The 27,236-nt window shown below is 45.6% G+C and overlaps 1 protein-coding gene and 1 pseudogene across 4 annotated transcripts in view; one reads left to right on the forward strand and one right to left on the reverse strand.

Moving 5' to 3' along the window:
• On the reverse strand, positions 1–25,518 carry FOXA3 (forkhead box A3). 2 transcript variants are annotated; one of them, XM_084814819.1, is made up of 3 exons: positions 25,012–25,518; positions 16,592–16,834; positions 51–2,172 (listed from the first exon to the last, which is right to left on the reverse strand). In XM_084814819.1, the coding sequence occupies exon 3, from the start codon at positions 2,149–2,151 to the stop codon at positions 985–987; it is 1,167 nt and encodes a 388-aa protein (XP_084670945.1). In that variant the 5' UTR covers positions 2,152–2,172; positions 16,592–16,834; positions 25,012–25,518; the 3' UTR covers positions 51–984. The 2 variants fall into 2 exon arrangements, with proteins under 2 accessions (XP_084670944.1, XP_084670945.1); XM_084814818.1 differs by lacking the exon at positions 16,592–16,834 and having other exon boundaries at positions 1–2,172.
• LOC146337528 (protein CFDP2 pseudogene) overlaps positions 1–27,236 on the forward strand; it is a 471,985-nt pseudogene that overhangs the window by 316,328 nt on the left and 128,421 nt on the right. The gene's annotated exons all lie outside the window — the stretch shown is intronic.

A 27,236-nucleotide genomic window follows, 5' to 3' on the forward strand; every position in this document is an offset into this window, starting at 1 on the left:
GATCACCTGATCAGGTTTATAAACTCCTTGTTGGGGGAAAAAAAAACCTGAATACCATTTTGTTTTAATTATCATTAATACCATAAAAAGAGAGAGACACATATGTAAAACAAAGACACCCCCCTGAATTGTCTCTATGATATATTAAATCAACTCTTACCCTTTTTCCCAACAGAAAGCACAAATATTTAAATATAAAGCCACTTTAAAAAAACTGAACTATATTCTCCCTGCTCCTCTTCAGGCTGAGGCCTATATTGTCTTTGGTGTAACCAAACCCCTTTGTATGTGTGTAACAATGGAGTCCCGCCAAGTATGATTCTGACCTAAATGTGTGGGTTTGAGAATCCCAAGACAAGAGTTCGACCATGGACTGTAACATTTGTGTTGAGTCAAAAAAGTCAAATGTCCTAGGATGAGGGATAGTCCCCCACTTGCTCCAGATTGCATAATTTCCTTTTCTGTGTCCCTTTTCACCTGTGCATGGACATCCATCAAAGCTCTACTCCTGGATATATCGAGTATCTTCAATAACTGTAAGATTCATAGTGGGGTCCATCATTTGGGGATGGTAGGATTTGCCTTTGGGAACCCATGCTGACAACAGTACAACCATAGCAAAGTGAAGGTGAATTTCTGGTTGTTCTTACCCAGCTGGCCATTGGTTGATAGCAGCAAGGTGTGGACTACTTCCTTTCAGCTCCCTGGTCATTATGGGCAAGTGAGTCTATTGAAATGGAAGGCCTCCGAAGGAGGTCTTGACCGCTATGAGGCAGCACCAGTCTTGAGGTCTTGAAAGCATATGGTTCATCAGAGCCAGGCCTCTGGCGATTTACTCCTTTCCACCAGCCATGTTGCATTTGCTTGGCAAAGGGAGGGAACATCTTGTTGATGGTCTTGCTGGTGATTGTGGTACAAGGCAGAGTTGTACCACTCTTCTTTCTCTGGCTTCCTCCTTTTTCGCATTGCAATAGGGCAACATCCTTAAGAAGCGTTGAGCAAGGAGCGGCTGTATAGGTTCTGATAGTAGGAGCCAGTTTCACTGAGTGAGGTGGATGTCTCGTAAGCATGTTTGCTTTCCACTGAGTGTGGGGAGCCATAGCCACTGTATGCCATAGCCTGCTCATAGGACTTCAGGTCGATCTTGTGGCTCTGCTCTGTGGACATCAGGTTGGTGATGGAAAAAGGATGGTTGAAGTTGAACTGAGGGTCCATTTTGAGATCACTTGGAAGATCCAGATTGGTAATGGACGTGGCAAAGTAGTGACTATTCATGGACTGGGAGATGGGGGCTGGGGAGGCCTCAGAAGCTGGAGAGGAGCCCTGGCCCCCTGTACAATCTAGTTGGACCAAACCTCTTTGCTCCTCAGACCCATGGGAGGTATCTGAATGGCCCGACTCTGCCCCTTCTGAACCTGTGTTGGGGCTCTGACCTTCCTGAAGACCTTCAGGAATCTTGGAGGCCTGGTCTTGGGAATTGGAAGCTTTGGAGTTAGGCTTCTTGGCCTTGTCCTCAATTTTGAAACGCTTCTGGCGCCTCAGATAACAGCCGTTCTCGAACATGTTGCCTGAATTTGGGTGGAGGGCCCAGTAGGAACCTTTGCCGGGCTTGTCTGGGGAACGGGCCACCTTGACAAAACAGTCGTTGAAGGAGAGGGAGTGGCGAATTGAATTTTGCCAGCGCTGTTGGTTTTCACGGTAGTAGGGGAAGAGGTCCATGATCCACTGGTAGATCTCATTGAGGGTCAGCATCTTGCTCGGGGCCTGCTGAATTGCCATGGTGATGAGGGAGATGTAAGAATAGGGTGGCTTGGCATGGGTCAGTGTGCGACGGTATGACTTGCTGATCTCTTTGGGTCTATTCACGCTTGACGGAGAATAGCCTAGTGGGGCCATTGGCTGACCGACATTTTGATAGGGTGACAGAGAGTTGAGAGTGGGGGCCTGAGCTCCCAGCGGAGTCAATACTGGACTGACAGGGGATGCCACTGTTGGAAGGCCCATAGGGCTGGTGGCATTGGTCAGTCCAGTGAGAGAAGGGCTACTCAAGCTGCTGTTCGGATATGTCATGTTCATAGAGCTGGGGGAACTGAGGGGGTTTAACGTCACGTAGGAATTAATAGGGTTCATAGGCCCCAAGCTGGATGTCATAGTGCTCACTGAAGGAAATACCTAATGGAAGCAAAGAGAGATGGTCAAAAGGGAGACTCACATTCCATGGGGGGACAAATAGGGGAGAAATCTGATAGGGGGAGGCAAACTTCTTGGACCCATGGGCACACTTGGCAGTTTGAGAAAATGTCCAGGGCACTACCACAAAATGGCTACCATGGGAGGTGTGGCTTATCAGACACAAGTGACAGGAGACCCTTTATTTCCCCCCCCCCACATCCCTTATTTTTCTTAGTGGCTGGACATGCAGCAGAAGAAAGCATTGGCCTGCAGCTGCCCATCATTTTCATTTCCTAAGAAAGTCTCTGAGCCCCACACGTGGCCTAGAGGCATTCAAGGGAAATGAAGATGGCAGTGGCTGGAGGTCCTCACTTTGCTTTGAAGTGATCCCAGGAAATGTCTTAATGAAAGCACATTGGCAGGCACCAAGAAAGGTGTCCGGGGCGCACTGGTGCCCATGGGCAGCATGTTGCCTACCTCTGCTCTAGGCCTTTAATAGTTGCGCAGTAAACGGAAGAGTCGGACACAACTTAACGACTGAACAACAACAAACAGAAAGCAAGAGGTGAAGCTTTTCCCATAGTTAACATACTGTAAAGGAGGCAATTGTACCGAATGAATTTCTGTTATGCAGCTGCTAAATATACAAAGCCCTTTTAGGTTAAAAAGAACAGAAAAGGTGGCAGTGACTTAACAAGGGCTAACCAAAAAATGCAGCGAAAGAAAATAGGCTGGGATTACCCACCTTTGTCTCAGTGGAGAACCATATTAAGGGAAGGCATGACATTGTCTCTACAGGGAACAAACTGAAGGGTGGACCACGACTGATCCACTGGTGGTAGTGAAGGCCCATCATTGTTTCATGGGGTCCCCAACAAGGAACAGCCTGTTTCTGTGTCATTACTCATTACAGGAATCCATAAATGGACAGACCAGTATTTTCTTGGAGGGCGGGCGGGAGGAAGGGGGCTAAAAGAAAGAAGGCCCACCACTGACTCACAGAATATAAGGAAAAAATTGCCATTTTCCTACAGGGGAGCACATAAAGCACTACTCTACCACGAAAGAGTAGCGAGATGGACCACAAATAGAAGATAGCTGCCACTAGATTTGCCACTGAAATGTTGCCTCAAGGAAACTGTGATGCAAAATGGAGGGTTCCTTCCCAGTTAACACTCTCTCACCACTGCCTCATAGGGAACAAAGAGGAGGGAGGTGCTCAGCTTGTCCAGTGATATTTGGGTTCCCATTGTCATTTCCAGAGGACTGTGGTGCTGAACCCTTCTTCACCTTAAAAGGAGGTGGGTTTGTGGTACATGAACCCAATAATTTCCCCTGAGGGCACCATCTTTATTTACTGAACATTTATTTGCTCAGAACCACTGAAGGAGAATCAGGTGCTTAAGGGCAGAGAAACAGTGCCTGCTATTTGCATAAGATAGGGATTTAATTGGCAACACTATCGATCCTTATTGATAAGTGACGACCTGCTGCCACAGGATGGGTGGGTGATGCCAATCAATACCGCTTGGTGCCACAGGCCTCATTGGCCATATGCTCGTCTGTTGCTGTGTGTGGCTGAGCCACTTTCACAGAGCCTTTTCTGAAGGCCTTGTGAGGCAGGGAGAAGACAGCCATGACTTTGAATAGGGTTTTGTTTAAGAAAGGAGAGATGCCTCAGGAGCCTAGGGCAGACTTCCCCAACCTGGTATCCTCCAGATGTTTTGGACTTCAATTCCCATCAGCCCCGGCCAGCATAGCCAATGGTCAGGAATGGTGGGAGTTGTAGTCCAGAACATCTGAAGGGCACCAGGTTGGAGACGGCTGGGCTACAGTCTTGGGTCTGGATGTGGGAAACCTAGATTCAAATCCCAGCTCAGTTCACTGGGCAGGGGAGTCAGTGAGGAGAGCACCCCATTCACAGTGCACTGGGCACCATGGGGGAAGGTCAGAATATAAATGTGATCAATCAATAAATGAATACATTACATCAGCCTTCCCCAAGCTAGTGGCCTACAAATGTGTTGGACTACAGCTGCCATCATCAATGGCCATGCTGGCTGGGGAAGATTGGAGTTGTAATCCAACACATATGGAGGCTGCCAGCTTTGGGAAGGATGGCTTATATAAACCCGTTGAACTGTCAGGGCATCCATCCCCCCGAGGGCATCCCAAAGAAGGGCATCCTCACCCCCCTTGCAGAACTACAGTTCCCAAGTTTCCTTGGAGATGGTAGAGAGCGATGACATTAAGGCTGCCATCCATCTCTGAACATACATGCTAGGGAACAAGCCGCATTGATCACAGTAGGATTTATGTCCAAGTTAACAAGGGTAGGGTTGTGCTGTTAGGTTGCAATCCTAGCCTCTCTACCATCTCCAAGGAAACTTGGGAACTGGGAGTAAGGCCCCGTTGGACTCAGTGGGATTTACGTCTTAGTAGACATGCATAGGTTTGGCCTGTAAATTCAGTTGGGTGTGTGATTGCCAAATAATTAGAAGGAGACTTCTGCTCCATCAGAGGCAAGCTTTGGGAAATAGTAGGGAAGGGAGTCTCTCTAAAAATCTGTCCAGTCTCCTCTCTAGTGCTGGAAAGACGCAGGAAGCCGCCTTATACTGAGTTATGCCATTCATCCATCTAGCCCAATATTGTTGACATTGACCTGCTTCAGCGTTTCAGGCAGGATTCTTTCCTGCCCTACCTGGAGATGCCAAGGATTTAACCAGGGACCTTCTGCATGCCAAACAGGGGCTTGACCACTGAGCTATGGCCCTACAGTCCCTCCTTAGCATTGACTGCTTAGCATTGACCAAGTGCTTTGTGAGTGCACCACTTGCATAATCACAGCAACCCTTACAACATCTCTATAAGGTAGGTCGGTATTATTATCCCTAATATTGCAGATGGCGGGGAGGGACTGAAGCAGAAAGACAGTGGCTCGTTTAAAGTCATCTCGTTAGCAGAGCTGAGATTTTGAGAGGGATTTTCCAGCTCACACAGCTAGGCACCACATGACACTGGCTCACTTGCTCACTCATTCTCCCTCTGGCTTCATGGACTGAATCCCTTTAAACTCACCCACTCAAACGTTTGTCTTATGCAACCTGCTCCCCTGCTCCACCCACGATCCTTACAGTTAAGGGTGGTGGAGCAGTCACCCTGTTCCATTGGTTCTAAGGACAATCTTGCCAATGTAGAGCTTTGCAGAATGTGGGGCAGACCCCCACTTGCGGGAACACAATGTTTCACTGGGGAGGGGGCGGAGAGGGGAGAGGATCCTGAGGATGGTGGAAGAGCCAGCCAAGAACTTGTTGGGATGAATGCCTTGTGACCAAGAGTCCTCACTGATTCACCTTAGCTTTGTAGGGATGACTGTCTCCCAGGATCCTCATCTTATCTGGGAAGAAGAGAGGAAGAGATTTGTTCTAATGCAGCCTTCCCTGACCAGGGCCCTCCAGATGTGTTGATTACAACTCCCATCATCCCGAACCAACATGGCCAGTAGCCATGCTGGCTGGGCCATAATGGGAGTTGTAGTCAAACATATCTTGAGGGCGCTGTGTTGGAGAAGGCTGTCTAATGAAAGCTCCCTGTGTGTGACTTCAGGACCAAGGAGCGTCAGAAATGCCGTCTTCTAATGCCAGTCTGCAGATCCTCCCATGCAACAGCAGGAAGCTGCATGCACCTGCATATGAGGATCTTGACACACTTTTCAGCTTCTGGATTTTTGTGGGGGGGACACAACATTAGGGGGGGGATGTTCAGAAGGAACAGGAAGTGGGAAAAGGTAGAAAGATAGTGGTATAATGTCTAACCTAAACCTTCTTGTCCACAGTCTGGGCCCAGATCTTTCCAGGGACATGCATAGAAAACATCTGCCACAATCTGAGGATGTGTTCCAAAACCCTTTTGTCTGCCCAATAGGAGTTCTGACTGTGTGCTTTGACCCCTAAGCTATATCAGAAAATGCTTTGAAAGATCCTAGAGCATCAAACATGGTTTGCCATGCTGTGTTTTGGGTTGCTGTTTGGGAAATGGAAGCCCAAACATCAACTGGGTACATTGAGCTCATTGCATGGTTCTTTGGATTGTGGCCATGGAATACAACTGATCCCTGTGATAAAATACTGGCTGAGTGCAGACATAGCACTGATTGATCTCTGAACCATGGTTAAGAGATTGGGAGCACCCTGTGGGCTTGTGGGGCCCTTCTCTTTCCCCACTTCCTCCTTCTCTCCTGCATGGGCATTCCTCCCTCTCTTTCCTGTTTTGGAGTTTATGGTGGCTAGGTTTCTGCCACCACTGGCATTTCTGCTAACCATTGCTAGAGCCAAATCATAGTCTGTAACCATGGTTAGAAGTGGGTTTGCAAACAGTGGTTTGGGTTAACTATGGTTAGCAGAAATGCCAGTGTAGAAGTAACCAGAATTAGCTCTGAAATTAAATGGGAGGGGTGAGTGGTGTGCAAGAGAGGAAGAGGAAGGAGGACCATTTGACTGCTTGGGGCATTTCTCATCTCCTAATCATGGTGAGGACATCAAGCAGTATTTCCTCATACCAGTACCACTTAACAAGCAATAATTCTAGAAAATGGTTTAAAAAGTCATAGAATAGTAGGGTTGGAAGGGGCCTACAAGGCCATCCTGCGACTTGACATCAGCACTCAAAAATGAGTGTGCCAGCAGGTCGTAGAATGCAACACCCTCCAGCACTGTAGGCTGATATCATGCAAATACTTAGAACCAAGGTATGAAACTCTGGAAGAGCCTCTTTAGAGTACGTATGAGAGCAAAGAACTCAACCGGTTTTTCAGAACAGAGCTGGACATATGTGTGAATGTTTTCATCTAATTGTAGGATAGTTTTCAGTCTGGAGTCCGGGACAGTGACCTATAATTTCCCCACCTTCTGGAGCATCAAAAATATGCTTAATCAAATATGAGTGTTTTGTTGTGTGTGAACTTATACAAAAAAAGTAAGGAAATTATCTCCTGTACAGGTTTGGTGCTGCACCACATCAGCAGCTGCTGCAGCATAGCTCAACGGATAAAAACTGGGCCTCTCCAGTTAAGGGAATCTGGAAAAGGCCTCTGCTTGACACCATGTTGCCGCTTGGCATAAGAAACCCTAGATAGGTGCCCAAGCAGCACATGCAGCAGGGATCTGGGGCACTGCTAGAGTGGAGTTTCCGGTCCGCAGGCCTGCACTGTCTGCTTCCCCCTTGCCGTGCAGCTGTCTGCTCCAGGCTTCTCTAACCTGGTGCCCCCCAGATGTGTTGGACTACAACTCTCAGCATCCCCCAGTCAGCTATGCTGGGTTTTGTAGTCCAACACATCTGGAGGGCACCAGCGGAGAAAGGTGGTCTACTCTCTCTCCCTCTCCCTCTCAGTGGACCAGAGGCAAAATTACACCCAGGGTGGAGAGGGCAGCATATATTCTGCAGCGTCTGAGAAGGTGGCACTTTCTCATGCACACTTGTGGCACACTTGCCAAAACGGGGGGCAGTAGTGAGCTAGATAGACCAAAGTTTTGATTTGAAATAAGGGACAAACGCTGGCATTCTGTCACTGGACCTCTGGATGTAATTTTGTTCTTCAAAAAACAGCCCTGGGGATGGACGATTTGCAGTGGGTGGGACTCCAACCTTGCACACCTCCCACCCTGTGCTGTGTCTCTGACTCAAATTGCTCTTCCTCCAGCAGCATTTGTTCTGAAGAACAAAATGTCATAGGGCATCCCAGTCATGGAGCTGCAGCATAATGTGTAGTTTGGTCCTGAGGCAGCGACACAGAACAGTCAGAGGAACTCTAGACTGATTCCATTACCCGATCCGTCCTCTTCTATCTGCTTTAGTCCTGCCTTGGGTGTGTCTGACCAGCAACTTGGTTTTTCTGGTCCAAACATTGTAAATCATTTTTAGAATGAGTGAAGAAGATTAGACTGCTCCCATTGAAGGTCAGCTTCCTATTGTCTCTGAGAAAGCAGATGGCTTTTGAACCTTCTTTCATTATCTTGGCTTAAAGAGAGCTATTTCAAGGCCATGCTTAAACTCCCTTGTCATGTGGTTGGAATTTACTAGATGTTCCTGGGGTCCAGTAGGAAATCCCCCCCCCCCCGATGGACAGCACCCATTGGGCACAATCCATGGAGAAACATCTTGTGTTGGATGTGTTGAAATAAATCAGAGATGCAGAACCAATTGCTTTGAGCAGGCTTCCCCAACTTGGAATCCTCTAGATGCTTTGGACTACAACTCCAATCAGTCCCAGCCAGCATGGCCAATGGTTAGTGATTACTGGAGTTACAGTCCAAAACATCTGGAGGGCACCAGGTTGGGGAAGGCTGGCTTTGAAGGTCAGTTCACATTGACACAGTGTGTTCACCTTGGTGTCTGCAGATGTAAGGTGTGAAGAGCAGATGTGTGTTTGTAAATATTTGGGGGGACATGTGCTTTCTGGCATGTGTCCTCTGTGTGTTTACAAATACACAACTATGCTGCAGACTCCTGTGTGTATGCGGCAAACACAACTTGCCACATACATTGTGAATTGGCTCAGATGCATCAGTTTGCACAGCTGCATGGATTGGCTTCTTCCTCCTAACATGCAAATTTGACTTTGAGAAAATAATGGTTGGGCTTCCTCCTATCCAATGGCTGGGTTAGAAAACCCTCCCAAACATTTCTTGACAATCCTGTGGCCTAGAATTTTACTTTTTCTTTTATAGGAAAGGTAAGAATTTCCAGACTTATTAGACATATATTAAATTTCACAATGATATATATTTGATTACAGAGCCAGTGTGTGGTACAGTGGGTGATACATTAGACCTGGATTAGGGTGATGTGTATTCAAACTTCAAAAATGCCATGACCTCTCTAGCTGACCTTGGGCCCATGGGTTTTTCTGAATGCTTTATTCTCTGCCACAACCAGGGTTGGATGAAAGTTAAAACTTATTTTCTGGAAAACCTGCCTGATTCTGCGTAGCAAGGTTTTAAGAACCCACCTCACCACCTTTTAGTTTGCAACTAGGAAGATACAGCGTTTTCCGTTGCAAGTCTTGCAAGTTTGGGGACAAATCAGCCTTAATTGCAGCTCAAGAGAGTGTGGGATTTAGTTTTTCCATGGCCTCTCTCATCTCCCAGATAGCTCCAAATCCTTTCCAAACAGCAAAGCAGACGCTTCGGTTGTGCAAGTTGGACCAGGGCCATCACCCCTCACCCTTCCCTCCTGGACAGGCAGCCTTGGACATTAGAATCTGCTGTTTGCATGAGGGTCTGGCAACCAGCCCTGTTGGTCCTTTCCCAAAAGGACAGAGGGAGCTCTCATCCTCCCCACCCCCCTGCTGCCCATTGTGTACAAGAAGACCTTTGAAACATGACAGGAGCAGTATCACAGCCCACCTCTTAGTTGGGAAACTGGGAGGCAAGCCTACCCGCACCCCCATGCAAATGAACAGAGAGGGTTGTTTTGCAAAATCGTAAAGTTTTGCCTATGTATTATATACTATTACACCAGATTAATTAAACCGTTATAAACACCTTGTCCTGATTTACTAGTCACACACTGCTGTCTGATGTATGCTTACTCAGAAGTAAGTCACACCCTGTTGGTAGGCATGCAGAGGAGTGCAGTCCCAGACACTGAGTACCATCAACATTACCCACAGTGCATCAGTAGAATTTCCTGCACCCCTTATAAATGTGTGTCGCACCTTTCCTTAAAGCAGCAAGCATGTGATCAGGAACTGCCCATTTTTCTAAGGCATCTAAATCTCCTTTCTGGTGGTTGATACCTTTGATCTAGGGTTGCAACACTTCTTTGATTAATCAGCTAGATGAACCCCTCTCCAGATTAACTGGGCAGGAAATTGTTAACTTTTTAAGACGCCACCTTAGATAACATTTTTTTTCTCCCATGTGACCCAACTGTGTCCCCCACAAACATGTGGGACTACAGCTCCCATCATCGCCAGCCAGCATGGTTGGGGAAAGTTTCATCATATGCATGCAACAATATCCAACAACAGAGGAACTGTGCCTGTCCCCCCTCGTGTGCAAATTTACACCAATGTAATTGATCAATTAACCTATCAGGTTTACTTGGGCTGCAGTCCTAAATACACTTTATTAGGGTGGTATGCCCCATAGAACACATCTGGACTTATTCCTGCATAAACAGGCTCAGGATTACCTTGTAAAGCTGCAGTTCTGTGCATACTTACTCGGAAGTCAATTGCACTGAACTCCATGGGACTCACTTCTGGATAAATATACTTATAATTGCGCTGCATGATTTCTTTAGTCAAGTGACTGCTGTCATATAAGCAGGGTTACTAGCATGTATTATTTACATCATGCCATCAAGGAACATGGAGCTTTACCGCTGTACAGAGTAGCATAATCAAAAGAAAGTTTCCTGCCCTGGAAAACTTGCAGTCTAAGGACCCGGTTGCCCTTGGCTTGTTGATCGCTCTTTAACAAATAGCTGCTGTGAAGGGGCCCGGGCCAGAAGGCAAGCCAAATTGGGACCTTGGCAGATATAGGGGGCTTTAACCCTGTGCCCCCGCTGTTGTCCCAATGGGCTTTCTTCTCATTGTGAACTGCAGGCATGTGGAGTATGTGTGTGTGATTCCCATCAGTGCCACAGTAGGGACAAAGGGTAAACGCCCCCCTCTTCCCAGGCCATAGTCCCAGTCCAGCTCACCCCCACCCCAGGGCTGACCGTTTGTTGAGAAAATCAAGCTATGTGACAAATAATCATGTCTAGTCTGACCCTAAATGTATGGGCTTACTAAACATTACACCAGTGTTTCTCAGGCTTTTTGATCTTGGTCCCATCTTCTGAATTTCCTCTATTTTGTGACACATACACCCTGTCCCCCTGCATCTTGACACCCAAAATCAGAATCATGAAGGTTTTCATGCACAAGGAACTTGGCTGTAGTGGGGGAATGGGCAGAGGAAGACTCTGCTTGCCAAGATCCTATCCCTCCCTGGAGCCTTGTGCCCCCTGCCCTCCCCTCCAAAGACAGCCTGCCTACAGTTTTGAGAACCAGTGTATTATGCGCAAGCACATGCAAAGGAGCGCTAACGTCAGCTTTAAAAAAAGAAAAAAGGATATAATCAGCCATTTGAACAGTGAATTGGGAGGGAGAAGGCAATAGAGGGAAGTGACGGGCAAGATGTTAAGGGATAAATGAGCCTCCAAAGCAGTTATACATAATTCATTTTAATGGGGGGTGCAATTTAGGGGTTAAGCCAAAGGCTTTGAAAGCATGCCACAATTATTATTTTTAAAATCTGCCCTGCCCCTGTCCTGGGAGATGCAGTGATGGCAAAAGGTTACCTGCAATATTTTTCATCCCAGGCTGTTGTTAAAAGCACAGGAGCAGGGGCCATTAAAAATGCTGGAAACCTTTTGGGACCAGTTACTCCTTTCCATGCTTTAATTAGCCTGCTGTACTCGTTTGGATGGAAAATAGTGGATTTCCCCATCTGCCCATGCATTATAGACTTGTGGGTGAAGTGGCAATTCTAGTTCACATTAGTTATTTGTGAATATGTAGCATAGTTCTCTGCGACATCACCCTCGCTGCTACCCCTAAAACAATGTCCCTGTGTGGAAAACCCAGTCTATCGAACTCCTAACCACCAGCAGGAATGGGTCGCTTCCGTGTGTTTAGGGCTGAGATGCATCATGACCATTTATTCTAGAGTAGCTCATCTGTAATAACAATGTCATTCTCTTTTTGTCTTCACCATCACTAATGGGATGCATCTCTAACGCTTCATTCTGATTTTTCAATTTTTCCCAATGCAGCCTTTGAACTGACTCTCTAACAGCAAAGTTAAATGTGATTTGGTGGACTGCGGGTCAGTGTTACCCTCTTCCCAGTGGCATTTCCCAGACTTAAATTCTGCCCCATCTGAAGCTGCTATTAGCCCATGGAAGGGGCGGGGGGAATTGATACCTATATTGTACCTGCCTTTGTTCTCTTCTGTAACTCAGCCTTCTCCAACCTAGTGCTTTTCAGATGTGTTGGGCGGCAACTCCCATTATCCCACTGTGGGAGTTGTAAGCCAGCACATCTGGAAGGTGCCAGTTTGGGCAGGGGTGGGCAACTTGTGGCCCTCCAGACAGTCTGGCCCACATCTTCCATCAGCCCTAGCCAGCACAGCCAGTGGTGAGGGCTGACGGGAGTTGTAGGCCCAAACATCTGGAGGGCCACAACTTGCCCACGCCTGAGTTTGGGGAAGGCTGCTGTAACTAATAACAGTTTGCGGGGAGTGACTGAAGTTGGGGAAGTGGTGTGGGGTGAAGGGGCTGACCCCTTCAAGTGCTATAGCTCCAATCTAAACCAGTCTGCCCCCCCCCCCCCCGCTGTTTTCAATCAAAGGGAAAGACCTCAGAAGATCCAATCACAGCTCTCCCACCATGTCACATCCAGCTTTGGCATCATTCCCTCCCTTTAGAAGAGGAACCCTAGCTGAGTGGCAGAGCCCCTCCTTTGCATGTAGAAGGCCCCAGGTTCAATCTCTGCCCCATCTCCAGATAGGGCTGGGAAAGATTCCTGCCTCATCCCCTGGAGAGCTGCTGCCAGTCAGATTATAAAACAGTCTTCTCCAACCTGGCGCCCTCCAGATGCCTTGGACTACAGATCCCAACTCACTGGAAAAGACCCTGATGCTGGGAAAGATCGAAGGCAACAGGAGAAGGGGACGGCAGAGGGTGAGATGGCTAGATAGCATCACCGAGGCAATGAATATGGACTTGAGCACACTCCGGGAGAGAGCGGAGGACAGGAAGGCCTGGCGTGCCATGGTCCATGGGGTCACGAAGAGTCGGACACGACTGAATGACTGAACAACAGCAGCAGCAGCAGCTCCCATCTTTCCCAGCCAGCATGGTCAATAGACAGTATTGTGCAGCTTCCCATATTCCCTAATGAACTGAAGCCCAAGTACGTTTAACTGCATGTGCCTCCCACTCCACTCTCCTCACTTCCTCCTGGTGCTCTCTGCATTCTTGAAATTTAGATTGTAAGCCCCTTAAGGCAGGGACTTATTTCTTTTTGCTTATGCCATAAAGCTGTATGTATATGGGTGGCACTCTGGCACTCTCTGAAAATAGGCTCTGGCACTAACTTTATTTGAAACCTGGCTCAAGTTAAACCCTGCTGCTATGGAATAGAATACCAGCTTGCTTGCTCCGATGGAGTTGGTTGAGCCCCAAATCCCCCACACCTCCCTATCCAGCCCCAAATCCCCCCTCCTATCCAGCCATATCCTGTCGTCACCTTCCTCTGAAGGATACCCATTGGTTCCTGGACAAAGTGTACATCCTGCTCAGCAGGTTTTCTGTTTACTCCATTCCGCGAAGACCACAGAAGGTGCTAAAATTAAGTTGATTTTCCTGCATGGGAAAGTTTGGACCAATTCCGAAAGCCTGGGGGCTGGGAGGGATGATGGACTGTCCCACTGCAGGGGGCAGGGAGAAAAGAGCCGTTGTCTTAAAAATGGCTAATAGGCGCCAACTCTATATGGGCTTGCAATAGGATTTTCTTTTTGAAGGGCTTGAATGTAGAGTTGCCAGATTTTTCACTGGCTCTGCTCTTGTGCCTTTAATAGTAGCCTGACACAGAAATTTAGCAGACACCTCTTTCCCCATTACATTAGCTCCATGCTAGGAAAAGCTTTGCCAACTGAATTTCTGTCTATTAAGTTTCTGCTAAAGGCACAGGAATAATAAAAAAAGTTGACAGCCCCTCTCTAGGCTTAGAGTTCTTCCAGTCTGTGGTAAATCATTACATGAAACATTTCAGATTAATAAAGCCGGAAAGAGATAGCTTATATCCCTTGGATTACAGAATGCCTTTATACTAATTGGGCTTTATTTAAAGATTATGTTTTATCACTGCCTCGGGTGTATTTTTATTGGATGTAGAGTTTTATATCTTATTATGCTTTTAAATCGTTGGAAGCTGCCCTGAGTATTGCATAGGACGGAAATCTTTATATAAAACAAATAAAAACATTCTCATACGCAGTAGTGGTTTGTGTCACAACTACATGACACTACAATGTGTTTTACCATGAGCACACACAGAATGAGGGTTAGAAAGTGTTCCAGTGATCACTGTCAATGTGTTCAGATTGAGGTGGGGAGATTCCATATGATTCCCCACCCCACAACCTATTTTCTGCTTTTGGGAGATAAAGGCTGCAATCCTAACCACCCATGCATTGGACATAGGTCCCACTGTATTCATTTGTGGGTTTGTTGTTGTTCAGTCGTTCAGCATGTCCGACTCTTCATGACCCCATGAAGGCCTTCCTGTCCTGCGCTCTCTCCCGAAGTGTGCTCAAGTCCATATTCATTGCATTGGTGATGCTATCTAGCCATCTCATCCTCTGCCGTCCCCTTCTCCTGTTGCCTTCGATCTTTCCCAGCATCAGGGTCTTTTCCAGGGAGTTTTCTTTTCACATTAGGTGGCCAAAATATTTGAGCTTCAGCTTCAGTATCTGTCCTTCCAATGAGCACTCAGGGTTGATTTCCTTTTGACCTCCTTGCAGTCCAGGGGACTCGTAAGAGTCTTCTCCAGTACCACAGTTCGAAAGCATCGATTCTTCGGCGCTCAGCCTTCCATATAGTCCAGCTCTCACAGCCATACGTTGCTACTGGGAAAGTTTGTGGGTTACTTTGAAGTAAGTATACATAGGGCTGCAGCATGTCTTGTTTACCTATTTTCCCCACAGAGGCTAATAATACATAGAGAGCATTTCTGACAGGGAGAGGGTTAAACTGCCCCCTAGTGCCACAGCCTTGATCCAGGTGTCCCCCCACCCTGTCCTGCAGCTGTTTTTAGGCAAAGAAAATGATTTGGAGATGCTGTCACAGATTTACAGATCTCTAGAAAAGTAATTTTCTTAACCACCTTTTCATTCCCACAGTTATAAACTTACAAACAGGGGTGTCGCTAGGCACTTAAAAGAGTCCAGATCTAGGCCCATACGCCTAACATCTGCATAAAATCTATGTATTTATATAGAGTTTCATTATAATTTATATCTATATATTCAACTTTAGAAAGAATTACTAGGATTTATTTAAATTTCATGGGCCATCCAATTAATTTTTCATCCAAATTTCAAATAAAATAAATTCTTCACTTAATTTGTACTGTGGTGTGTTGCAGCATGTAGGAAGGGGGGAGTTAACCCTTCCCTCCAGTGCTGCAATCCCTCTTGAAAATTTCCTCCTGCATGGTAATTAAGCCTAGAAAGGTAAACCATTTCCCATTGGCAGCAATGGAGACTTAAGCTATGGCAAATATATCTGAGGCCCTAGGAAACAGATTAGGGACCGGAGACCTATGAACCCATGTTTGGCCCTGATTGCAAAGTAAAAGGGTCTGGGGATTAAAAAAAACAACCTCTTCTACAATACAGAGAGGTGATTGTAATCCAATTAAATTAGCAGAGAAACACTCTGGAGGACTTAATATATCCTACTGCATTCAGTAATGTGTTCTTTACTAAGGTCCAAACTAGCAGGGTAGAAGTATCTTAATGATTTTGATACCCCCACCCCACCCCATCAGCAAGTGAATGCATCAGTTAGTCACTTCCAAAAATATTTTATCTTCCAAATAAGTAATAAGTGAGCAAGTAACAGAGCAATCCAAACCCCACCAAAGGCCAGATGAGAGAGACTAGGATGAGAGGGCCCCTCCACTGGTGGAGGCAGGGTGGCTTGTCCACTCTGAAGCTCCCTGGTATGTCCATTGGGCTAGGATTACCTGCCAGCTATAGGCTCCCAAATAAGGCATTTTGGGGGCAGCCTTGGGTTCTCTGGATCCAAGACCCCTGGCTTCCCAAGAGGCTCAGAGATCAGGCCTCTCCCATCAGTTTCAATGGGAGGGATTTTTTTTTTCAAGAGCTTTGCCGGGAAAGAATACTAATTTTTAAATGCCCCCTACCTCCCGCCTTGTGAGAGCAGCAGGGGTTTGGAAGTAGCAGATCAGGCACCACAAAAATCCCACCTCCTCTATTGCTCTGTAAGTAAGTAAGTAAAATAAATAAATAAAACTTTTAAAAGAAGAGATCTTGGATTAGTTTGCTCTGAACACCTAAATCAAACACATTTAAAACCTCACTTCAGGTATTTTTCAAAGAACTTCCCCAATAAAGTTGATCAGCTCATTGGCCTTGCTGGCTTTTAATTCCTTTGGATCAATGCTGTTGTGGATCCTCTCATTTTATATCTCATGATTTATTTATTTATTTATTTATTTATTTTTACAAAGAAGCTTCTATAGTTGTGTGACCTGCAGAGTAACCTTTGTCCAGACTTTTGCCATTTTCCAGATCCGCCCATTAAATAGTCTCATATCTAAGGCTATGTACAACTCACATACCTGAGGATTCGTCACGCTAGGTGTGGGCCACGCGCCTTTTCATAACACAGGTGTTCTTGTACATAAGCCTAGCGCCAGGCCCTCCTCACTTTGGAGAAATCTGGGAATGTGTAGGAATCAATAATCATGGGTCATTCCCCCACACGGGCAGCTAGGGCTACTACCTCTTTAAAAAAATATTTAGCCTTTAGCTCCAAAACTTTGGGTATTCTCATCTGAGGCATTGTCAGTCGCCCCTTTAACCTGAAAGACACAAGGTGTGAAAGCAGAACATTCCCTCTCATGTGCTCCTTGGGTACTCAGTGCAAAGTGGAATTTGGCAGTGTGGTTGATGGTAACCAACAGCTAATTAAGGTTCTAGAGTATCTTTGTTTGGAGCAGACCATTTGCATATATAAAAATAAGAATTGCTATGCTGCATCTTTTTTTATTAGATCGGTTTCTGTTGCTGTTGAAATATTCAAGCACCGAGAATGCATGCAAAAAATTAGGGCTGTTTGCTGGTTAAGGAATGTTTTGCTGATTTCTCATTTAACAAATTAATCAATTATATAGTGTGCAAACTTTTGTCTTATACAGAACGCCTCACCAGCTAGAATGAAAATGTTAATTTGAAGGTATACTGATAGCAAAGTTACTTATTAATCCAAGTTCTTTCAAGTGACTCATAGAAAGTGGCCCAATTGTAAAATCTTCAGCAATACAATAAACATATATCACCCTGCGGGAAGGGTGGTTCCAAACTGTTGCAATGACCCACAACCTCAATTCAAACCATTGTTCGTAGGACTGCAAGTTTAATCAGTACATTAAGCTTTGGCTGAAATCCAAACCTCCCACTGATTTTAATGGAGCTCAATTGCGAGTTGGTGGGGGACGATTTTAATTGGTGGTGCTAAAATTAAGGGCATACTTGTTTGATTTTGGTGGTGGCTATTTTGGTTCCAGTGTGCTACTGTAATAGAGAATTTTAAAAGATGATATTCAGGACGGCTGCTGTGTCTTGCATTCTCCCAGTATCTTAAAAAGGCACATATATTGAGATGTTGATATTAGACACATCTATTTATGTTTCAGTGATTAATCAATTAACAGTGCAATCCTATACATTTCTACTGAGAAGTAAGCCCAACTGAGTTCAATGGGACTTACTCCCAGGTTAAGTGTGTATAGGATTGCAATCTACATAGTTAAAGGAGAGGTCAGCTAAACATGCTTTAATCAGCAGACAGCCTGTTTATCATAATTTTTGTTATAAATGTGAACGGCCTACCCAGACATATTTTCTCCAGTTTGATGAACCCGAATTAGTTTAATCAGATCAAGGATGACAGTCATTTTGCAATGGGGTCATTGCATGGAGTGATGCAACCTGGAAATTTTTATCTCTACTGGAGAGCGAAAAGACGTTAAGTGAATCAATTTCCCAAATTCCCTACTTCCTCTTCCTGCTGCATTGGATCATTTGGATGTAAAACTTCATCAAACCCTTTGATCATCTGAACTGGAATTACTACAAACACATAGACAAATTCACCAAATGGAGACTTCCTGACTGTCTATTGCTGGGGTTTGTGTGGGTGTGGTGCAGGGAAGTAGGGGTTCTAGATTTTGGAAGCCTAACAGCACAGACCTGTACATGTCAACTCAGAAGTAAGCCCCACTGAACTCAATGGGGCCTACTCCCAGGTAAGTGGCGACAGGATTGTAGCTTAAAAGAATTATCCCTCTCACAAGGCCAAAGGTGTACGGGATGTACTCAAATACTGGAGCACTGATTTATACCATTCTAGGATATGGCCCATTCAGTTCAGTGGTAGAATTCCTGTTTCACCCCCATTGATCGGTCACTGACTTTTCAGTTTGGGTCCATCCTTGTTCTTGGATGTTAATGTTTCTGCTGCATCTGTCTTTTAATGGTTTGTTTTGATCTTGTTTTATTGCTGATGTTTTGGGTTGTTTAAACTGTTGGTTTTTTTTAAAAAAGTAAGCTACCTTGGGTTCTGTATGGTGTAAAGGTGGTATATTAATTAGTGGAGGCTGGTGGCTTCAATGTCAGTGGGGCAGTGAATCTTCTCCAGGTTTCAGTCAAGAACCAGTCAGAACTCTAATGGAGCTATCCAAGGTGTGAACTCCTTTAGAGTTCTGACTGAAACCTGGAGCAGATTCACCACCCCACTGTCATTGGAGCTATCAGCCTCCACTGATATTAATACCCTTAAAGAGAGAGAGCGCGCAAGTGGGCCCTGCCACATTTATTTATTTATTTATTAAATTTATTAATCGCCCATCTGACTGGTCATCCAGCCACTCTGGGCGATGTACAACCCACCATAAAACAATTTAAAACAATAAAATTTTACCATAATTTTTTTTTTTAAAATACCCTAGCCCACCCCAAATGCCTGCCTGAACAACCACGTTTTTAATGCACGATTTAGTTGCAGAATGGATTGCTCCTGTTCAGGGTTCTAGCCAACCAGGCCACCCTTTTATAGGATGCTGAATTCCACCCCTTCTCCCTGGTTTTCTGTCACCCCTCCGACGAGTCAGTTGTTGGTCACCCGCTCTTATTATTTTTTTCTCTAAGATTTTGTTTTCTTTTGTAAACCTCTGGGGTTTCTCCAAAGCTGCTGGTCTCTCCTTCTTGTGTATGGATGGTGCCGTTTTGGCTACCTAAGGACTGGCACTGAGAGAATGGGCTTTGCTTTTAGTGTATAATGATGAGATGATGGTGAAGTTGCTGTTGTTATAGAGGTAACTATGTAGAACAACCTTGTGTGTTTGTGGTTCTGCCATTTGTATACTCTCCTATATTTGACAAAGAAAATAAAGAACACAAGAAATTGACACTGGGACAGATCAAAGGGCACTGACAGTAGCCAGTCACAGGTGCCCCTGGCAAGCTGGCAAGCAGACAAGCAGACCATGATGGGAGTAGGCATCCTCTGTTGTTTGTCCCCAGAAATCGGAAATCAGGCCTAGGCAGACACTGAATATGGAGAATGTGTCTGAATATGGAACTCCATTCTTAGTTACAGTGCCTAACAGCCATTGATATTCCTATCTTTAATGAAACCCAGTATCCCAGCCTTCCCCAACCTGGCCAAATGGCTGTGCTGGTTGGGGATGATGGGAGCTGTAGTACAACACATTTGGAGGGCGCCAGGTTGGGGAAAGCTCCAGAATGCCCACTGGGTCTCAAGTTGTCAGGTCAGAGTCCCTCCCACAGGCATTTAAAGCAAATCAAAATAAAGTTAGAAATCAAAATAGAAGGAAGTATTATGCCTGTATTAACCTAGAGAAGTGAAAATGTTCCTTTAAAAAAAAGTCTAAAGGTGCTGGCAGGTTTACCCAGATGGTGCGAGGCTTATGGGTTTCTGATCCCATCAGCAGTAGCCCTGTGCAGATGGCCTATGAGTGAGAATGTTGAGTGTTTGTGTGTTGGGGGCGGGCTGGGCCTGGAAGCATGCCACTGGCCCTGCCCCTGGCCTCCAGGTGGTTAGCTGGCCTTTTGTGGAGAGCCTGCCCCATCCATGGATGTGTTTCCTTCCCCCGCTCCTCCACACCATTCTCCCCAGTATGCCCTGTGCTATAGTCTTTTCCCCTTTTTGTTTAGGAAAAACACATTTACAGGATTGACTCCCTGCCTGGGCCTATAAAGTCAGCCCATACCCAACCGGATCTTCCCTTTGTGTCTCTGGAACAACGGCTCACCAAGCTGCACAATAATGTACTTCTTGAAATGTTTGTCTAGGTCCTTGAGCAGTTAGCAATAGAGGACCTTCTGCTGTAGAGCTGCCTCTTTTGGGCCTCCTGGTGGTACCTTGGCCCAGACACTATCTTGGGCTTTTCTGAATTTCTCCCCATAACTTGGCTGGATTCTCGGTTGCTCAGTGAGTTACATCGTTGGGCCTGTTCACTCGCATGCACATTCATCCTTTGTTGACTTCAGCATCAAGTGATGGCCTGTATGTATGAACAAGCCATCAAAGACGACTCACCTCAGGCAGAACTTATGAAACATGCGATGTCAACCCAAAGAGCTTTTTTCCACAGTGACCATTCACACATTCAGCTGAGACCCGGGTTTGTAGCGTTTTTTAAAGCTACATTATTTTGTCCTTCCTCTCCCCTTTTCTGATCGCCTTTATTTTCTTTAGACTAGTCTTTCCCAACCTGGTGCCCTCCAGACTGGTTGGACTAGAACTCCTGTCATCCACAGCCAATGCCCTCCTGGTTGGGGATCATGGGAGTTGTGTTCCAACCAGTCTGGAAGGTAGTAAGCTGGGTAAGATTCTTTAAGACTACAAATCCATGGGCAGGCATTGTTCTTTTTAATGAACTTATTCTACAGTGACTTGTCCTTAAGGCCCATTATGTCAGTAGCAGCATTAATAATAATATTCCCATTATTTTTTGTTAACCACCTTGAGCATGTTTTGAGAAAGCAGTACAGAAATCTATAAATAAAGTGTGCCATCAAGCAACGAGAGATCAAGTCATGTATGTGTAGTGTAGGCTAGTGGCTCCTATGTCTGTGGGGCAGTTAATCCGCTCTTGGTTTCTATACAAGGTGCTTTGCACCTTGAATAGCTCCTTTAGAGTTCCGACTGGTTCTGACTGAAATCTGGAGTGGATTTACTGCCCCACTGACATCGGAGCCACCAGCCTTTACTGGGTATGTGCATGTATGAAAATTCCCCTCACTGCCTCCCCTGTTTGTCAAGGGATCACCTTAAGCTTGTCCTTACATGGTAGAAAGATTTGCTTGGGGCTGGGAAAGACTAGCCCCAGATGGGGGTGCTATGGCGATGGAGGGTACATATGAGCCGTGGTCCTCTCTGAAAGTTTAATCCCTCCCCCAACATTACAGAGTGCTATTTCCTTGACACCTCCGGTGTAAGAGGCAACGCTAACCTTGACAGAAGCAACTTCCCCCAGAAAATATATTCTACACTGGCTGGAAATATATTTCTAATGACAATCCATGCTCTGGGCTGTCGTTATGTGTGAAGAGAAAAAGAGACCTAGTTTGCATATAATGACAACCCAGAGTAGGGGTTGACTAAGAGTTGTCGCTGAATTGTGGGTTGCTGTTGAATAGTGGGTTGTCGTTACATGCAAGCCGTGCACAATGGTTGAACTATGGGTTGTTAATCACAAGCATCCCAGAGTTCACAACCCAACAACAACCATGGGTTCTCTCCCTGGGTAGTTCATGGTTAACTATCCATAGTTAACTATCCATAGTTAAACCATAGTGCAGGGATCATAACAACCCATGATTCAACAACAACCCATACTCAACCAGTACTCTGGGTTGTTGTTACATGCAAGCCAGTTCAATGTTAAACCATAGTGCAGGGTTCATACATAACGACAACCCATGATTCAACAACAACCCACTGTGGGCTGTCATTATGTGTGAACCAGGTTGTCATTATATGTGAATCAGGCCAGAGAAAGCTTTATGCTTCCTCTTACTTAATGTCAAATGCGTTCACTGAAGCTAACTCCCAAGAAAGTGGCCATAGCATCGCAGGCTTACAGTTGAATCCTTGAACATAAGAAGGATTATGTAATATATATAAGAAGGGCCATGCTGGATCAGACTATCCAGCATTTTGTTCACATAGTGGCCAACCAGCTGCCCCAATGGGAAGCCCACAAGCAGAACATGGCAACACCACCCTCCCACCCATGTTCCCCAGCAACTGGTGCACATAAGCCTTCTGCCTCTAATACTAGAGATAGCATATAACCTAGTAGCCATTGATGGTCTTATCCTCCATGAATTTGTCTAACCCCCCTTTAAAGCCATTCAAATTGGTAGCCATCACTACATCTTGTGCTAGCAATTCCATAGTTTAACTATGCGCTGTATGAAGAAGTCCTTCCTTTTATCTGTCCTGAATCTCCCCCCAATCAGCTTCATGGGATGACCCCAGGTTCTAATATTATGAGAAAGGGAGAAAAATGTCTTCCTATCCACCTTCTCTAAACCATGCATAATTTTGTACACCTCTATCATGTCTCCCCTTACTCGCCTTTTTCCTAAGCTAAACAGTCCCAGACATTGGAACCTTTCCTCATAAAGGATTTGCTCCAAGCGCTTTGATTATTTCAGCTGCTCTTTTCAACTCTGCAATATCCTTTTTTAGGTGCAGTAACATTACTCCCAGGTAAGTGGGTTTAGGATTACAGCCTGTCTTTTTTTTTTTTTAAGAGACTTGTCCATGAGTTACATATACGCAGTGGAATGGATGCATTTGGAGCTATTCTGAATATGTGTCCTTAGCTAAGCAGTGCAAGGAACTGAGTGAGCGCGAGCTGACATAGATCCGGGCACTTTTGTGCAAAAGTACATTCAAATGGCAGAGAGCTATATGCGTCTGCTCCTAACTGGACACTGCAACAGCGAGTTTAAAATATGGGAAATGTCCTAGAAATAGGCAAGTACTATTCTCCCCTACATTTCCAAAAGGAAGTAGCTCATCACCTTTATTCAGGTATGTGTATGGGGCTAGCAGAGCCCAAGATCAGATGGGCTGGCAAACTCCAACTGCGTTGAAACTGTAGGGCCGGGTGGCACAGGAGAAGCCCAGGTGATCCCCTGCATTAGGGCAGCCTAATGCCCTTTTGAGAGGACTTAACTGCGCGCTCTCTGCTTAGGGAGGCATTTTGGAAATTGGTGTTTCAAACTATACAACAGAAAACTGTATTTACGCTTGATCTGAGCCAGTAGGCTGAGAAGCGAAGTGTCATGATTGTATGTTTGGCACATTTGCTTCTTTAATAATTTAATTTAAACCTCTCCCCCCCCCCCCACAAATGATGATGTCTTTTCTACCTGAAGACCCTTTGATCACAATTTTGAGTTATACAGCTGCAACAGTTGGGAGAAAAAATCAATATGGGATTAATTATATGGTTTTCAAATTGCACCAAAGATGGCCATGATGAAGGAGCTGGAAAGATTTAGCAGAAACATCAGGATTAGAAAATTGTTTTGTTTTTAAGCACAGGGGCAGCCAGATTGTGGTCTAATATGTGGGTGATTTGCAGTAAATCGCCAAGTGTTGCTGACCCCCAATATTTTAATGAGAGCAAATGAAATAGCCAGGAAAAAACTCTCTGACATGGTTGGCCCTGTGCTAACTGTTTATCTCACAGCCTCAGTGTTTCTGTAAAATAGGAATACTAATTGATTGGTTTTGACCAGGTTTTAGTGTTCAGCTCTGCTGGCTAGTTTTAGAGTGTTATATTGGAAGATACTAGAAGAATCCCTGTTCTCTGGTAACTCACATGCAGATTTGTATATACGCCAGTTCATGGGGTGCAGTAGATAATTGACTCCACGCCCCGAGCCACCATTTTGTGTCTGGCTCTGGTTGGTAGAACTTGGTGTTCTAGTGAAAAGCAAAATAGATCTGCAAGCCTGAAGTCTGCCCACCCTTGTTTACCACCACAATAAAAGTGACGCACTATTATGCTTAAGAGAAGGTTGACACAAGAATTTTAGAAAACTGGGTTTAATTTGTGTAACACAGCCTTCCCCAACCTGGCACCTTCCAGATGTGTTGGACTACAACTCCCATCATGATAGGAGTTGTAATCCAACACATCTGGAAGGTGCCGGATCGGAGAATACCGGGCTGTAACATACTGGAATGGAAAGTACCAAGATGACGTGGGTCCTTGTGTGTTATGGTTTACTGTCTTACAGTTTTCTTTAAAAATGTTCTAGGATGTAATAATGAGATGATCATAATACAAACTATTAGACAGAATCATAGAGGGTAGATGATATCATTCGCCATTATAGCTGGATGGAATCTCCAGGGTTGGAGGCCATACGTAAAGCACTGAACACCAGATGTTGGGGGCAAACAGCTTTGGATGGCTGTCACCTCCATGTCCTGGTTGTTTGCTTCCCTGGGAAGTCGGACCGCTGATTGCTGGGGCTGAATGCTGGATTATGTGGACCTGGGTCCGAACTAGGAAGGCAGTTCTTAAGTTCTTAAATGTTATTGATGTCTATGAGACCCATCTTCTGCACTAAATTACACCCGCTGCTGTCGTTCCCTTCATTTTAAGTTGTCAGTAAGCCAGTTTCCATTGCCATATGTGGATGGCCACCACAGTTCCTTATAGCAACGGTTTGGGTTGCAGATTGTAATGAAGGAAGCACATCTCAGAGCAAGCTGCCTGCAATGCTCTGGAAGCAGAGTTATTCTCCACCCCACCCACTCCAAGGGATCACAGTATGGCTGAGCCTCAACTAACGTTATTTTGGATGCACACAGCCCAAAGAGAAATGGAACACAAATTTCCCACCATGCCACCAACGCGCCTTCTTTTAACCCTCTTCCTTTTCAAAAACATAAATATCCCAAATACATTTTCACTTGACCTACCTCCGTGGGTTCGTTATAGTATGATGTCCATTCGGAAATGTCGTGTGATTCCATTTTGACGGAGCCCAGCATTCCAAAATCCCAGAAAGAAAAAATAAAGGAATATTGCGTCTATGTCTTTCAATTTTAAAAAAAAATCCTGGAATCGCTATCTTTGGGAATTTGGTTTTCTTCTCCCTCTTCCTTTCCTACTTCTCCTCAAAATGTGTTCCTTTTGAAATTGAGCCTGGCTTCAGCCACCCAAACTGAAGAGTCCAGTGCTGAATTAACCACCTACCACCTTTTTCGAAAATGCGCAGTGGCAATTTGAGAGCAGATGCCTGCCCAGAGGTTAGGGGAGTCACCAGGCTTCCATGGTGTAGAATAAAGTAGGACAATCCGTCCAAGGTTGGGATATCGAGTCTGTCGAACCTCTCGTGGGGCGGGGAGATGTTTTCAGGATGTGCTTGCTGACCGCCGCTGTTAAGATTTCAGCTGCCGGGTGTCCTCAGCACATCTCCGGTGTATGAAGGGCTGGCCCTCCACAAAACCAAGTCTTTATAAAGTTAGGCAGTTCCCACAATACTCCGCCCGCTGGCTGGCCATTGGAACTTTACTTGCTGTCTACCTGAGGTTCAGGGCAGTGGCAGCCAGTCACCTCTGCCACCTGGTGGAAGAGAGGTGCTTGGCAGGAAAGCTGGTGGCCAAACGGTATTGCAGCGCAGGCCGTGGGTCAACTGCACACAGGTAGCAGGGCTGGCCCCGGAGGGTAGCGAGGCCTTGGCAACAAGTCTGGCTGAGGGCACACTTTGCGCCAAGAAAATCTGAGGCTGCAGGAAAGAATTCAGTTTGTATGCTCTGCCTTTGCAAGGTTTAGGGAAGCTCACCGTGTCTTGTCTGAGCTGGTATGTTCAGGGGCACCTTTGGGTGGGGGGTGCTGTTCCAGATTTTAAGCAGCTACTGTAGCCTTAGCAGTATTGTGATGTGTAGACGTTAGCAGGTGGAAATATTTATCTCTTTGCTGTGGAGAGATTCACTACCTGATATCTGCTGTTAAAGGCACAACAGGAGGTTTCTTTCCCCCTCTGGTCAGTTGGCAACCCTATAGGAGGGCCTTGTCCTCCTTGTTTTTGGACTGCAAATGCAACTATTTCTCAGGAGCAGCTACATTTTTGGCCAACTCAATTGTTCGTCACTTGGAGTGACTGTTATTGTACATAGTTCAGGGGGCCTGTGTACGAGATATGTGTGACAACCCCTTATGTTTTTATTAGCTCAGCAGTGCCCCTTACAGCATCTGTTAGCACCTTGCTGCGAAAGCTCTCCAAAACTTAAGCTCATTTGCACAACACTTGGTCTAGTTAGAACTGATCAGCTCTTTTATAATTTAGGTGTAGGATCATTCCAAAGGTGGGGCCAGCCACTAAGTAATTTTCTGATTCTCTGGTTAGTCCACTGACATCAGAAATAAGAACAAAAGAAGAGCCAAGCTGGATGAGACCAAGGGTCCATCTAGCCCAGCATTCTGCTAGCACAGTGGAGGGTAGCACACTATTGGGCAAACCAAGATTCCCATAAGGGTTTGCTCACAATGTGGTTTTCCTAATAATATCTAATTAGAGGCCAAAATGGTCTGGCTCAGACCATCCTCTCTCCAATGAACTCTTCATATGCTCTGAAACTCAGGCCTCTACTCAAGTAGGTAATATCTAAGTAGCTAAGTTAGATTTACTTATTAGTTTATTTGGAATCCTGCGTGTGTGATTGTTGCCTTTCCTTATTTTCCTTTTTCCTTCCTCCCCGTCCTTGCCCCGCCCGCCATAAACACGTGGTTTTATATTTGGACATTTATCAGTATTTTAAAAGGGAATGTCTTACAAAAAAAAATTCTTCCCCATGTGAAGGACTGTGTGGTTACTAGGCTACTGCTTGAGTTCTTATGATTTTCACAAGGTTTTGTTAAGTTCTATGTTTCTGGCTTTGGGTCAAGAACATCCAAAGCACCTTTCTTTTTATTTTTTCCTAGAGCTGGGCTGAAGGGAAGGTCCTTCACAGAAGGGCTTAGAACTCACCAGCTGGACAGATTACAGCAGGGGAGCAGAGCCTCTGGCCCATGGGTACCCAAATCCAGCCCACGCAGCTCTTGGGGTTTCTCCAGGAGACAGGGCTTAGGCTCTAAGCCACGCCCTCTGGAGGAACCCCCCGAGAGGGCATCCCCCTGCTGTTGGGCTTCTCTACACCAGGCT

This window comes from Heloderma suspectum, chromosome 10 (assembly GCF_057233095.1).
Source record: "Heloderma suspectum isolate Gila_16-S chromosome 10, 16-S_ref, whole genome shotgun sequence".
NCBI classification, from domain to species: Eukaryota; Metazoa; Chordata; class Lepidosauria; order Squamata; family Helodermatidae; genus Heloderma; species Heloderma suspectum.

Excerpts from the sequence above, each read along its gene's own strand:
- FOXA3 (XM_084814818.1), bottom strand. The coding sequence starts at position 25,083 with ATGCTGGGCTCCGTCAAAATGGAATCACACGACATTTCCGAATGGACA. Across the intron at positions 2,173-25,011 it reads ACTATAACGAACCCACGGAG|GTATTTCCTTCAGTGAGCAC; the intron begins GTAGGTCAAGTG and ends TGCTTCCATTAG.